Source organism: Corvus hawaiiensis, chromosome Z (assembly GCF_020740725.1).
Source record: "Corvus hawaiiensis isolate bCorHaw1 chromosome Z, bCorHaw1.pri.cur, whole genome shotgun sequence".
Lineage (NCBI taxonomy): Eukaryota > Metazoa > Chordata > Aves > Passeriformes > Corvidae > Corvus > Corvus hawaiiensis.
The window spans coordinates 45,572,055-45,584,955 of NC_063255.1; the positions used below are offsets into that span (position 1 = coordinate 45,572,055).

The 12,901-nt window shown below is 40.5% G+C and overlaps 1 protein-coding gene across 9 annotated transcripts in view; it reads left to right on the plus strand.

The window, feature by feature from the left end:
* ELAVL2 (ELAV like RNA binding protein 2) overlaps positions 1-12,901 on the plus strand; it is a 93,403-nt gene that overhangs the window by 69,871 nt on the left and 10,631 nt on the right. For all 9 annotated transcript variants that reach the window (XM_048291638.1, XM_048291633.1, XM_048291636.1 and 6 more), the window contains one exon: positions 12,121-12,274. In XM_048291638.1, the coding sequence (XP_048147595.1) occupies positions 12,121-12,274 (154 nt within the window). The remainder of the gene's footprint in view (positions 1-12,120; positions 12,275-12,901) is intronic.

Sequence of the window (12,901 nt, forward strand, 5' to 3'; positions counted from 1 at the left end):
TTTTTGTTGTCTTGGCTTTTGCCTGGGAGAGGAGAAATGCTCCATGGCTTCCCCTCCTCTTGATTAGGGGGTTTTTATGAGAAAACTGCCAAAAAAAGAAAAGAAAAAAAAAATCCAAGTAATTTATTGTGAGATTATCTGAATAAGAGTATCTCTCAGTGTGGACTAAAAAAAAGCTGCTTTAAAGTCAGATTTAATAAAATTTTCCTTCTCTGAAGTTCTTTGGGTTATTGGAATGTTTACATGGGTAATTATTACCTGTCAGGGGAGTAGAAATTTAAGAAATATTTTATCTGAAGAATTAAATCTGTAGGTTTTCTTCCCACTCCTGTATAACTTTGCATGTAATAAAAATAGGATTAATGTGTAACATTCTTCCAACTTCCTGCTGGAATGAAGTTTGAAAAATTCTTTGGCTACAAGTACAAGATGTCCTAGTTTGCCATCATCACCTGGTTGACTGCTCTGCTGTAAAAAGTTGTGTCATGAGATGAGCTAGATAAGACTTCAGTAGAAGAGTGAATACTAAGCAGTCAGCTTTGCAAATGCCCAAAAAAGTGCAGTACAGCAAGGGAAGACTTGAAGTGAGGGGTGTGCTTCAAGCTCACTAGTGTTCTTTGAGTCATTGTTGTTAAAACTTGGCATTATGCAATGCAATTTCACTTGGTGCCTTGAATCACTACTTAGATTTACAACATTCATTGTAAAGGAATTATCCTGTAACTTAACTGTTCAGTAGCTGCACCCTTAAGAAATTTTACCAATTATAGTAATCTTGAAAATGCTTTGGACACTTAATGGAAAATAGCAAAATACTAAAAAAAAAAAAGGCACATGCTGGTTTGATTTCTGAGTTTAGTGCAGCAGGAAAAAAAGATTTATATTGTTCCTGTCTTCACCACTGATGTTTGTAGAGAAAAATTTTGGTAGTGTCACTTCTTTGTAGTAATTTTTTGATTAGGCAATATCCCTGGGTAGCAATGAGTTGTGTAAAAAGCCTATTAAAATACCAGAGGTGAGCTGTGAAGGTGAGAGAAACCCTCCTTACCTTCTTGTTATTTTTTTTTAATTGATTCCTGCCCACCCCTCCACTAATATTAAAGAACATTGATTTAGTAAGGAGTATAAGGGAATCTGTGTGGAGGTTTAATTTAAAGCTAGTGAGTTTTACTGATGTTGTCAATCAGCAGAGGATGAGAGAGGATCTCTCAGCAGAGCCAGAGCATTTAGTGGTCTTGACAGGGTAATTAATTACCTCAGGACTGTATTCTTAAGGTCAAATTGAACTGCTCTAGCAGACGGAAGAACAATTTTTCTTGGAAGAAAAGGTAAAGGTGGTTTTTTTCCTTAAATTTCTACAGGACTTACGTAAATGATAATTTTGCAGTCTTTTAGCTATATTAACAATTAAAGTTCTGACAGCATTTTCATTCTAATACTACACACTCACATGTCTTTTTACCCCCAGGTAAAATTTGTTCTCTTCACTGAAATTCAGATCTCCTCAGACTTTGAATGCTACTTAACCAGCTTAAGCTGGCTGCTTGTCTTACATGTAGCTGAATAATACTGAGAGGAGGATTCAGTTCTTAGTGCATATTGCTGTCACTTCCTGTAGACCACATTATGACCACATGGTTGTTTGTTCATTCACACACAGTGTCAGGCCAAACCATGAAATGTGCTATTCTCACCTTCAGCAATCACAGCTTGCTTTCTGTTTGAGCCCAAAGTGCCATATTGCTGCTCATTAGAGTGTCTTTCAAGAGTCCATCCCTGTTTCTCTGAGGGAGAGAATCCTTGGACCAGTGCAGCTCACCCTGAGGTTGCTGAGCAGGTTTGTAGCCAGAAAACTTCAGTGGTTCAGTAAGGTCCTTCCTGAGCTGCATAGGGGTTTCCTGACACAGAGGAGATGTTAGAAGGGGCCAGACATACTGTGTAGAGTTGGTGGAGGTCTGCAGCCATTGCTCGAAAGCCAAGTCTTATGCAATTAAAAACAAACAAACAAAGCCAACAAAACAGAGAAAAAAACGCTTGTTACTACTGATAGTGAAGCTGCATTTTTGTACCCTGCCCTCCCCATGCTATGCAAAGTCCTCTAAAAACGTTGTGGCTTTCTGCATGGATTCAAAATGTTGTAAATGCTAGGCATGGAGATCTGTCCATTGTTTTGAGGGGTTTTGTTTGTTTGTTTGGGTTTTTTTAATTATTTTATTTTGTTTTAAATCCAATATCTGTTTTCTTTATAAGAGGGTCTTTATTATTGTAAATATGGTTGTGCTTACTTTTGAAATTATGGCAGTCTTCAGGCAAATAGACCTCTGTTAAGCTAGCAGCTTTCAAGTTTTTTGTCATATGTTGACTCTTTTGTCTTTAATCCATTAAGTAATAGTTTTTTCAGAAAGGTTGTAAGATATTCCAGTGAACTGTAAGTTGCAATGGATGTGTTTTGTGCATTTCTAGATACGCCTGTGGAATACTGCAAGAGATAGCCAAGTGTTGTGCTTGCCAGAGACTCTCTCAGTAGTAGCAGCTCCTTAGGTACAACCTGAGGATAATTATCCTCCTTCAGGAGGATAATTGACGTCTTGCATTTTAAGACTTTATTCCTGTTTGTATTATTCATGTGGAGGGCTTAATATTACACTGTGTACTCTTGTCCTCCTTGAAAGGTAACTGCTTTTATTTTATTCCTAGTGCATCTGAAATTCCTGTGCCCTCATTGTTTGGACATGAATGGCGATCAGAATCATAAATGTAAAGTATGAGGGAAGGTCTTTTGAGACTGTAAGAATGTGAAAATTATGAAATAGAAAATGTTTGGAGACTTGTTCTCCTTTCTTTTCATATATTTTATTTGTACTTAAATTCTAAGTTAAGTATTTCTTATTTTTAGCAAGACAGTGATAGTTATTGACTGCACATTTTAAAGTGTTCTTCTGTATTGGTCCTTGTTCTGTGATCGTAGTGCATAATTAGCATCTCGTATCTTATGTCAGTGAACTTGATTATTGTTTTTCTTTTATCAGAAGCTTATGACCCTGATTTAAAACGGTCACAGTATCTTGAGGTCTTCTGGAAAAACCTCTGCTTCCGTTTCTCTCAGTAGCAGGCTTTCCAGCTGGTTTCTGTTCTTAGCATGTGCATGCATTTGTTTCTGCTCACCAAGTGGCATTTTGGGTGTCAGTTGCTTTAGAACAAGTCTTCTGAAAGCCTTTTGCTGGTGTTCCTCTGTGCTATGAACAGAAACATTTTATGAGGTCTTCCTATCTGAGCAGTGTGCTGTCCTTAATTGGTTATATCCGGAGGAAGACTTCTGGTCCTCGTCCTCTCAGATATAGAAGACTGGTCTTAAGTCTAAATTTGTCATGTTGGTCCACTCATTCCCTCAGCTGAGTGGCAACAGATGTAGATCCCATGACCCTGGGACTGAGGCCTGGGACTCTGGCATGGGTTGTAGCTGTCAGAGCTGGAACACTTTGAGATGTGGGCTAAAATAGAGAAACCTCTTCTGATAATAATGCTGAAAGGCTGTTGCTTCAGTGTCTTATTTTTTTCAATGCATTCCCTATTGCACAGCAGGCTGTAAAAGCAGGACCTTTATGGGATATGGTTGTTTTTACCAGCTTAATCTAAACTTGTAAATGAAGCTCTGTTGAGCTTTTTTAGTTCCACAGGGTTGCCTTTAGTGAGGGAAGTCTGGAATTCCAATTTGCTCTGTCCACAGAAACGTGCTACTGCAGGCCTCCACCATGAACTCAGCACAGCATATACACGTTCAACAAGGTAGTCTTGTGTACTGAGAAAAGTGGCCTTGAAGCTTTGTTTGGAGTGGAACAATGTTTATTTGAGGGGAGACAGGAAGTAAACTTGATGAATATACAGCAATGTACTCTCCTGTTTCAGGAAAAAAGCTGTCACTGGCCAGTGACAAGCTGAGACATCATCTCTGAGGTGTGATGCAGCATCTTCTTGCTAGAAATCAAATTAAGAAGAGTTCTTGAGTCGTGGTATCTCATACAAATTTAAGTGCAAATGAAGATCACATGCCTTGCACAATGGCCTCTGAGAACATTGCTGTGAGAAAAAGCAGTATCTCCTTGTTTCTATTGTGCTTGCCAAGGAGGCATACGTGTTCCTAAAGTATTCCTTTTCTCAGTATAACTGTCTTCTTTGTAAGTAGGTTTAACCCATTTTCATCTGCACATACTGGATGGTAGTTTTTTGTTGGAGTTTCTTTTTCCACAGAAACATGCATTTTAAAATAACTGGACACTACTCTGAAGGGCAAGTAGTGTTTTAAGCAGAAAGATTGCATTTGAAGCTCGTGAATGTAAATATTTAGTGAAATACTGATTTTAGCATTTAAAGATTTCAGATTTAAAGACCTGGGTGAATACATTAAGTAGAGGTGTTTAGGAATAAATTATATTAAATTCTCAAGTTTTTTGAGGGAATGCTAATACTTTGTCCTCTATTAATAATAAGATAAAACAGCTCAAAGTACAGTACCTGAGGTATCCGTATGTAGTAGCAGATAGTAAGAAACTGCAACACTCACTTGTAGGGGACTGTATCTCTTCATTATTTTTGGTAAGTTCTTTGTTTAACCTGCTAACTTGCACAGTTTTCACTTGAAAATTGTAAATCTGTTCATCTTGATGTTAGGAAATTAAATATTAAAGCAGTGAAAATACTTGGATTTGGTGGTGTAATGTTTGCATTTCTAGAAACAAGTGTCTTTCCTAGTAACTGCAGTGTAAAATTTCAGTAAAACTGTTTTTAAATTGGTATCTCCAGGGTAGTGCTGTTCAGTGTTGTACAGTGTGTATCATCATTCAGTATTTAAAAACTGCAGGCTTTCAGGCAGTTTATTGGCTTGCCTTGTAGTTCGGTGGTTTTGACATTGCATAACTGTCATGTTCACCTGTTGAATTAGCTGTGGAATTAAAATAAAATCTTGGTACGGCTGTTAATTCAGTCCATATAAAAACTGTTTAAACAGTCTAAATCTAGAACTATCAGCAAGTAATTTCTGAGTGAGCAGACTGACAGGATATAGGTAGGGAGATGAGTCTGGAGAGTCTCTGCTTTAAATGAGTATCACTAGTGAAATAACTGGACTTTGACATCAAAAATGAGGAGGGATATGTCCCATGTATATCACATAATCTAGGCAAGGTTCTTTTGCATGGGAATTAGTTATACCAGTAATATTTTGTGGTGTCCTTGTTTTTTTCTAGTGGTACTGACTTGCAGGAGTCACAGATTACTAGTAATGTTTTTCCAAGGAAAACCCAACTTAAATTACATTGGGTTTCTGAAGTTACGTGTTTCTTTCAGATTTCTTGCCTGGCCAGTAGTTCTGGTGTTTAGCAAGATGGTTAAATACAGTGTTCAGATGTTGGTGATGAACCACTGGTTTTGGTTTAATACGCATTATTCCTATTACTAATGTGCCCAAATTCAATGTGTCAGGAGTAGTCACTGGGATGCTTTCCATATAGGGTAATCAGTGATCAGCATAATGTTCTTAGACATGAAAAATAGCTTGTAAACATGCTTCAAGAACTTGAAGGTAATGACACTGAAACTGGATATGTAAGAGTAGTGTATACTGCTTAGAATATTGCTTTCATTTATTTGCACTCTCGAAATTGCATTCTGTGTAGGCCTTGCCTCCTATGTCAAACCATTTGAAATGTCTTTTACCAGCCAGGGCATGGGCAATACTGGATCAGCTGTCACCATGAAAGAACTCATACTCACTTACCAGAGGAAAGTGAGAGAGTTTTGCAGAAACTGCTTTATATCTTGACAGATGCCAGTTCTGTATCACAAGGTAAACTTGCAGTAAGTTAGCAAATATTTTTTGTAGATTTCTTCTCTTTTGATAGACTCTGAGTTTATATTCTTAATATGTGGCAGCATGTGTCCAGCAGTGTGAATTCCCCTTTGAAAGACAGTGTCTCTATTTTGAATTCCTCTTGGAATGACTAGGAAGAAAATGATGGTGTTGCTGGTTTCATACAAAAAGCTGACTGGGAATCCCCTGTCCTGTCCTCTCTTACATCCCATCTTTGTGTGAAGTCCATGTCTAAAAATTTCCTGAAGATTTGTTGTGTGTTGCTGGAGAATCACAGAATGTCTGAGGTTGAAGGCATCTCTGAGAGCATGTACACCCATAAGCAGGTTGCTTAGGCCTGTGTCCACATGGATTTTGAATGCCTTCAGAGTTAGGCTTCACAATCTGAGTTACTTCTTCCAATGCTTGATCACCCTTTATTTACCATGAAAATGTGTTTCCTTATAGAATGAAATCTATAAAAAATATCCAAATGAAATTTTTTTGCGTTTCAGTTTGTGCCCATTGACTCTTGTTTTGTCACTTGATATTGCAAAGAACTGTGTGGATCCATTTTCTTTGTTTCCTTCATCAGATTTTTATGGCTAAGATGTTATCTCCAGACTGAGCAATGCCAACTCTCAGCCTTCCCTTGCATCAGAGGTGCTCCAGTCCCATAATCACTTCTGCGACCATTTACTGGATTCACTCAGGTTGGAAATACCTTACTGCAGTGGAGAGCCCAGAGCTGGAGATAAGACACTTGCAGAGGACTAACAGTGCTGCCTAGATAGGAAGAATCACCGCCCTTCACCTGTTGGTGAAGCTACTAATTCAGCCTAGGTGACTGTCAGCTAGGGTACATTCTCTTGGCTTATCATCAACTTTATGTCTATCAGGACTCCAAAGTTCTCTGACAAGCTGCTTTCCTGCCAGTCAGCTCCCAGCATGTTCTGGTACATGAGATTTTTCTCTCCAGTGGGAGGATTCTGATTTTCTTGTTGTTGAACGTCTTTGAGTTTCCTGCTTGCCTGATTGTCCAGTCTACTGAAGTTCCTCAGGATGGCAGCACAACCCTCCAGCCTGTCAGCCACTCCTCAAAGCTTTATATCATCACTTGAGGCATTGCATTGCCCCATCATCTAGTGCAGATGTTGGATCCAGTGTCGATGGAGGCCAGGGACTAGCTTCCAACTGAACATCATGCCACTGACTGTGACCCATTGATCCTGGTAGTTCAGCCAGTTTTCAGTCTTATCACTTTCCCCCTTAACTAGTATGTGTTTAAGCACACAGAAGTATAAAAATATTATTCACGCGTGCTGGCTCGACGAGAAGCCCAGAGGCGTAGCCATGCAGCTTCTGATTTAAAGCAGCACACACAAAAGGATCAGAGGGGAGACGCTCCTCACCCCAGGGAGCCGTCCCTTGAGCAGAGCGTGAGAGCACACAGGCAGAAGAGAAGAAGCAGAGAGAGGGGACTCTCCATACAAGTTCCACACAGAAGGTTTATTTCAGGTGAAATGATGGGGGGGGAAGACGAAGAGCCAAAGATCTGAGGGTGTCCAGGGATTTTACAGTGGAGATAGGAAAGGCGGGGATGAGGGATACAGCCAATGGGATACTTGACAGGACACAGGGTTGAGTGCAAGGGAACCAATGGAAATAACACAAAGGAGGGAATTAGGGAAGGAACCAATGGAGTGTCGAGTACAACAGAACTTTATAGAACTAATATGTATTAACTTAGGGGAAATGAATATTAACAAACTTATACATAAAACAGGGAGGGGAAAACATGAACCTATCACATAAAAATATGTAAAATGCGGAACCGGAGGGTTATGGGCTCTCACCCTAACCAAGGAGAGAGGCATAATGCTTCGGTGCCTGACCACCACAGCTTGGTGTCTCTTGGATCTTCAGGGGTCAGGGTGGCTGCAGCCACTTGCACTGCTACACAGAAGTGTATACTTGATGTGCATCTGGTGAGGATAATGCAGGAGAGCATCAGGTCTGAACAGATGATTTAAATAACATCCAGTGTTCTTCTCTTGTTCACCAGTGCAATCATGTCATTCTAGAAGGATCTAGTTAAGATGGTCAGACATGGTTTTGTCTTTATAAATCCATGCTGACTGCATTCAGTCACCTCTGTCATTCATGTGACTGAAGGAGACTTCCATGGTTAGTTCCTCAGTCACCTTTCCAGGGACTGAGTTGTCTGACTGACCTGTATCTATCCAGAGGGCAAGAGAGTTTCTTGCCGATGGTACTTGCTTCTTTCCACTACTCAGAAACAAGCCCTGTTCCCTACGACCTTTCAAAGTGTATTGGGTCTGGCTGAGCTGGAGCTCATTTCCCTGTAATAGCCCCCACAGCACTGCTGCACTTTGCAGTGATAGTTGGAAAGGCGTTGATAGCACACCAGTGTTGTGGCTATTGCTCAGCAGCACCGGCACAGCATCAGCGCTGTCTCTCCAACATTCCTGCCTCCATCAAGGGGCTGGGGGTGGGCAAGGTCCAGGGAAGGGTCACAACCAGGCCAGCTGACCCAAACTGACCAAAGCAATATTCCATGGCATATGATGTCAGCTCAGGTGTAAAAGCTGAGGGAGGGAAGGAGAAGGAGCAGGGGCATTGGTCATTTTAGTATTTGCTTTCCAGAGCAGCCGCTCCACCCGCTGAAGCCCTGCTTCCCGGGAAGTGGCTGAGCATCGCTCACCAATGGGAAGCAGAGATTAAATTTTTTTTTTTCCATTTTCTTATGTGCATGCAAACTTTTGCTTTTTTTAATTGCTTTAGTAAACTGCCTTAGCTTAGAATCTTATATTTCTCTTCCCTGTCCTGCTGGCAAAGGGACTGATTGAACAGCTTGGTGGGCACCTAGTGCCCAGCCAGGGTCAATCCACTACACAAAGACAACCAAGAGTTGCCTTTCAGCAGCATGTGTCAGCTTCCTCAGCACTTGTGGGCACAGCCTTTCAGGCCCCATGGACTTCTCTCCGTGCAGTTTAAGTATTCCTCACTGTAATCCTCCACCACTGAGGGTATGTGCTCCTTGTTTCAGGCTTTTGTACTGCTCTTGGGCCCGGGATCCCTGGAGGTCAGTTCTGCTGGTAAAGACTGAGGCAAGAAAGTACTTTAATGTCCTGTCTTTTTTTCTGTGTTCCCAGTCAGCAGTTTTCCTGTCCTGTTCAGCAGTGAATTTGTTTTTCCTTTGTCTTCCTTTTGCTGACAGATCATTTTGTTGCCTTTCAGGTCTCTCACCAGTTTCAAATCCAGCTGGGTTTTACTTTCTCTAACCTCATCTATGTGTGATTGGAAACTATTTCTATTCTTGTTTTCACATCCTTTACACGTTGGGTTTATGTTGGAGTTAATTCCTTGTTCATCCAGGCAGGTCCCCAGACACCTTCGCTTGATAGATTTGGGTCGGAGGTGATCCTTCATTCGCTGGAGGTGGCAAGCAGGGACGTCAACATGGTTTCCAGACCTAGAAGCTGTTCTAGCAGCTTGGTTTGTAGGAACTGTGGTATCCATGCCTGTGCTGCTGGGCTGCTGTAATCATCAGGGAAGTCAGGGCAATGTGTGGGTAAGAAGGGAGAATTTTCATTTCATTCTCATCACTGTTGAATTTGAGCTGCAGATCAGCAGACCTTGTTGAGTTACTTACTTGCTTCTAGCCTACTTCAGTGCCAGCGACAGCAGGAGGCGGGGTCAAAAGCTTTGGATATTAAGCATTACCTCACAGGTCACTCATTTTAGTTTAAAAGTTTTTCTTTGCGTTTTAGGTGTCTTTTCACACAGATCACAACTCTGTTATTTCTGCTTATGTTGTACTTCCTCTATTTTATTCCATCTAATGTGTTGAATTAGAACGATTTTGACAGTTATGAGCAAGCTACTCATTGTAAAGTCCAGTTACTGTGTTGGATTGCTTAGAAAGTGGAGCTATTTGATCTATCATCATCTATAGAACTACTTCTAGAGCAAAGTCTACATAGTTAGGAGACTGGGAAAACAGTAGCACCACAAGGTATAGCTTATGGGTCTTGGCAGGCCTGTGGTGTCTTCTATTTTTACAGACATTTTTGTTTTGTTTGAAAAGATCTTGTGAGGCTTACACTCTGCAGCCTCTGTTCTGAGTCCTTGCAAGCATGCGTGCTTAGAAAGCATCCTCACAACAGGTATTTGAGTTCAACACAGGTAATGTGAAGTCCAGAGTACCTCCTTAATCTTCAGCTAACGGCGGGGGGTTTGGTTTTTCAGTTATGAAACATTGTTTGGCCAGCAGTTGCATAGATTTCTTGTTAAATTTAAAGATAAGCCACTGGTTTTCATCCTTCCATCGCTGATGGTCACTCCAGGAATTGGACATTTTCTCCAGAGGACCAGAACAAATGCGTATGGAAAGAAAAGCTTCTGTCTGACAGCTTAAAAAAGGATTGGATAGGACACTACTCAATGTATCTCAATTCCAGATGGAATTAAAAACTGTGAAACAGTTTAATGTGTTCAGTTATGAGTGGACTTAGTTGCTGTACCCACCTACCATGTAGATTCGCGGGTTGAGAGGGTGTGGAAGAGGTGGAAGGGTTTCTTTGGAAAACAAACATTAAAGTAGCTATTCAGAACTGCTTGGGTTTGGTAATTCATCATTTTACTGGGACTAGTCCTATTCCCCAGGCATAGGAAATATGTCTCCATTCCTTGGCCTTGCATCTCCTTAAAGCCATCCTGGCAAGTGAGGCATGGAAGTTTATTTCTTGAGGAACCAAATGGGCAAGTTGAGCAAGTTTGTTCATTCCTTAGCCATTGGTTTTTTCTGCCTGGTTAGAAAAGGGTAGCTGTCATTGTCTTCGTTGCTTCTTTGGCTGAATGGAGGCAAACTTTACTCTCTGTTTTCCTGTAACTTTGAACAAAGGGCTTTAGCTCTTGTGTGGTTCTCATGTGGAAAGAACAAGGCAGTGTGTCTTACCAGGTTCCATGTTGGATAGCTACAAGTTTTTGAGGTCAGTGCTCTTCAGCCAGCACAAAGGTACCTTGCACAAAGCCTCTGGGTGGAGCCTGAAGGGTCACAGCAGTGTTCAGGGTGTACTGCTTGTTTAATCTCCAGCATGGTCTCTTCTGTTTTGCTTCTGCAGCAGTCTTAAGAGTCTGCTGATCTGCATGGAAATGAGACAGGAAGGATTTGAAAAGAAACATCAAAGAATGAGGCAAAAGACAGAATGACAGAATCAAGTTCCAGTTGCCCAGTATTGGCTAACAGTGCATGGAAGGGGAGGGAGGGAAAGGAGATAAATCTGACTATTTCTTGACGATCCTTTTTACTTTTGCATAGGTAAAAAGCCTAGATAAAGTATTTTGTCCTATTTGAGAAGCACAGATATTCTGTCCTAAGCATTCTTGTGTTAAAACCACTTGTACAAACTTCAGTAGGAAGCAGTGAATGTGCTGTTTTGTAGCATGTGTCTAAAGGTCAAAGAATCTACTTGATAATCTTAAAATATTTCTGACTGACACTTCGAGGCAGCAGGTAAAAAACTTCTGTCCAAAAGGATCTGAGAAGCTCACTGTTAAATGGCATTTAACACCTCTGTTGCAGAAATTAACAAGCGGCTGAACAGGCAAAATACAGGTTGGATTCCAACTTAAGCCATTTGTTCTTAGGCCTGTGAAAGTGATGTAGCAGAGTTTATCTTGACCTCATCAATGATTGTGATTATGTGTCATCTGGTAGCAAGCTCAACAGGTACAAAAAACACAGCACTTGAAAAAAACTTGGAAACCTCTAAGTGCCTCAGACTGTCTTTCTGTGCCTTTGGCCTACATATCATACTAAAATCTTAATTTCTTGTATGTTTTAGTGCGTTTTAATGAGAACTCACGGAACATGGGACATTCATGGAACTTCTTAAATTTGTCACTTTAATCTTACAATCAGCTAACTGAGAACACTTTCTCCACCAAGGCTTGCTGGAATGTGTAGCTGGCTTTTTCTCATTTATTTGGAAGTAGTTTTTATATATGAGTTCATGTAGTCAGCTTCTGCTATGTGGTCTAAGTTGCATTCTGTGTTTTCAGAAGCCAGCTCCCAAAAAAAAACCCCAAAAACCAAAAAAAAAACCAAAAAACCACTGAACTGGTTTTGCAAAGTAACTGTTCTGTCTGCTCTTAGAGATATTTTAATGTCTCTGAACAAATAACACTGTTGTATTTCAGCTGGGTTTAAAGTGTTTATTTTCTGGGATTTTCTTTTTTTTTTTCCTAAGGTTTCTTATGCACGACCAAGTTCAGCTTCTATCAGAGATGCAAACTTGTATGTTAGTGGACTTCCAAAAACAATGACGCAGAAAGAACTGGAACAGCTCTTTTCCCAATACGGACGCATTATTACTTCTCGTATTCTGGTTGACCAAGTTACTGGTAAGTAGGCAATTTTGCATGGCCTCTCATTTTTGGACTCACAGTTTTAAGAAATACTTCATCTTTCAGTACAATAGTCTTACCTCTATAATGTATAAAAGGTGTATGTAGGCCAGAAAATGCATTTTTCTCCTGGAACTGTTCATAAATATGCATGGAAAAAAATAGACTGTGTAGTGTACTGAGCCAGCTTGAGTCATTTCCACCCTGAAGGTGCAGGTTTGAAGCTTGTTTGATGACTTGTAATAAATTTACGGCTGCCATAATCTTCCTTTCCAAGCTGCTGCGTGAAAATAGTCCCTCAGTGCCTTACAAAATGCTATTAAACTTTTTTTTGTCAAAATAGAATTTTATGCACAGCTGACTCTCTGAGGCTAGGATTACAGAAGCCCCATTGGCAATTGCTGTTAAGACTGTTTTCAAGGCTAACTCATTAAATTTGGGTGCACACATGAACTTTGAGTTCCTCAGGAGCAGATAAGTTTGGTGATTACCTGTGCCTTAAAGTACTAAGATGTACCAGGTTATTTGCATTATTACAATATGTGTCTCAATCATGTGGTTGTCAGTGACAAGTTTGTGGTTACTCTTCAGACTCAGACAGTAATGCCTGTGTTTTTTTGCTGT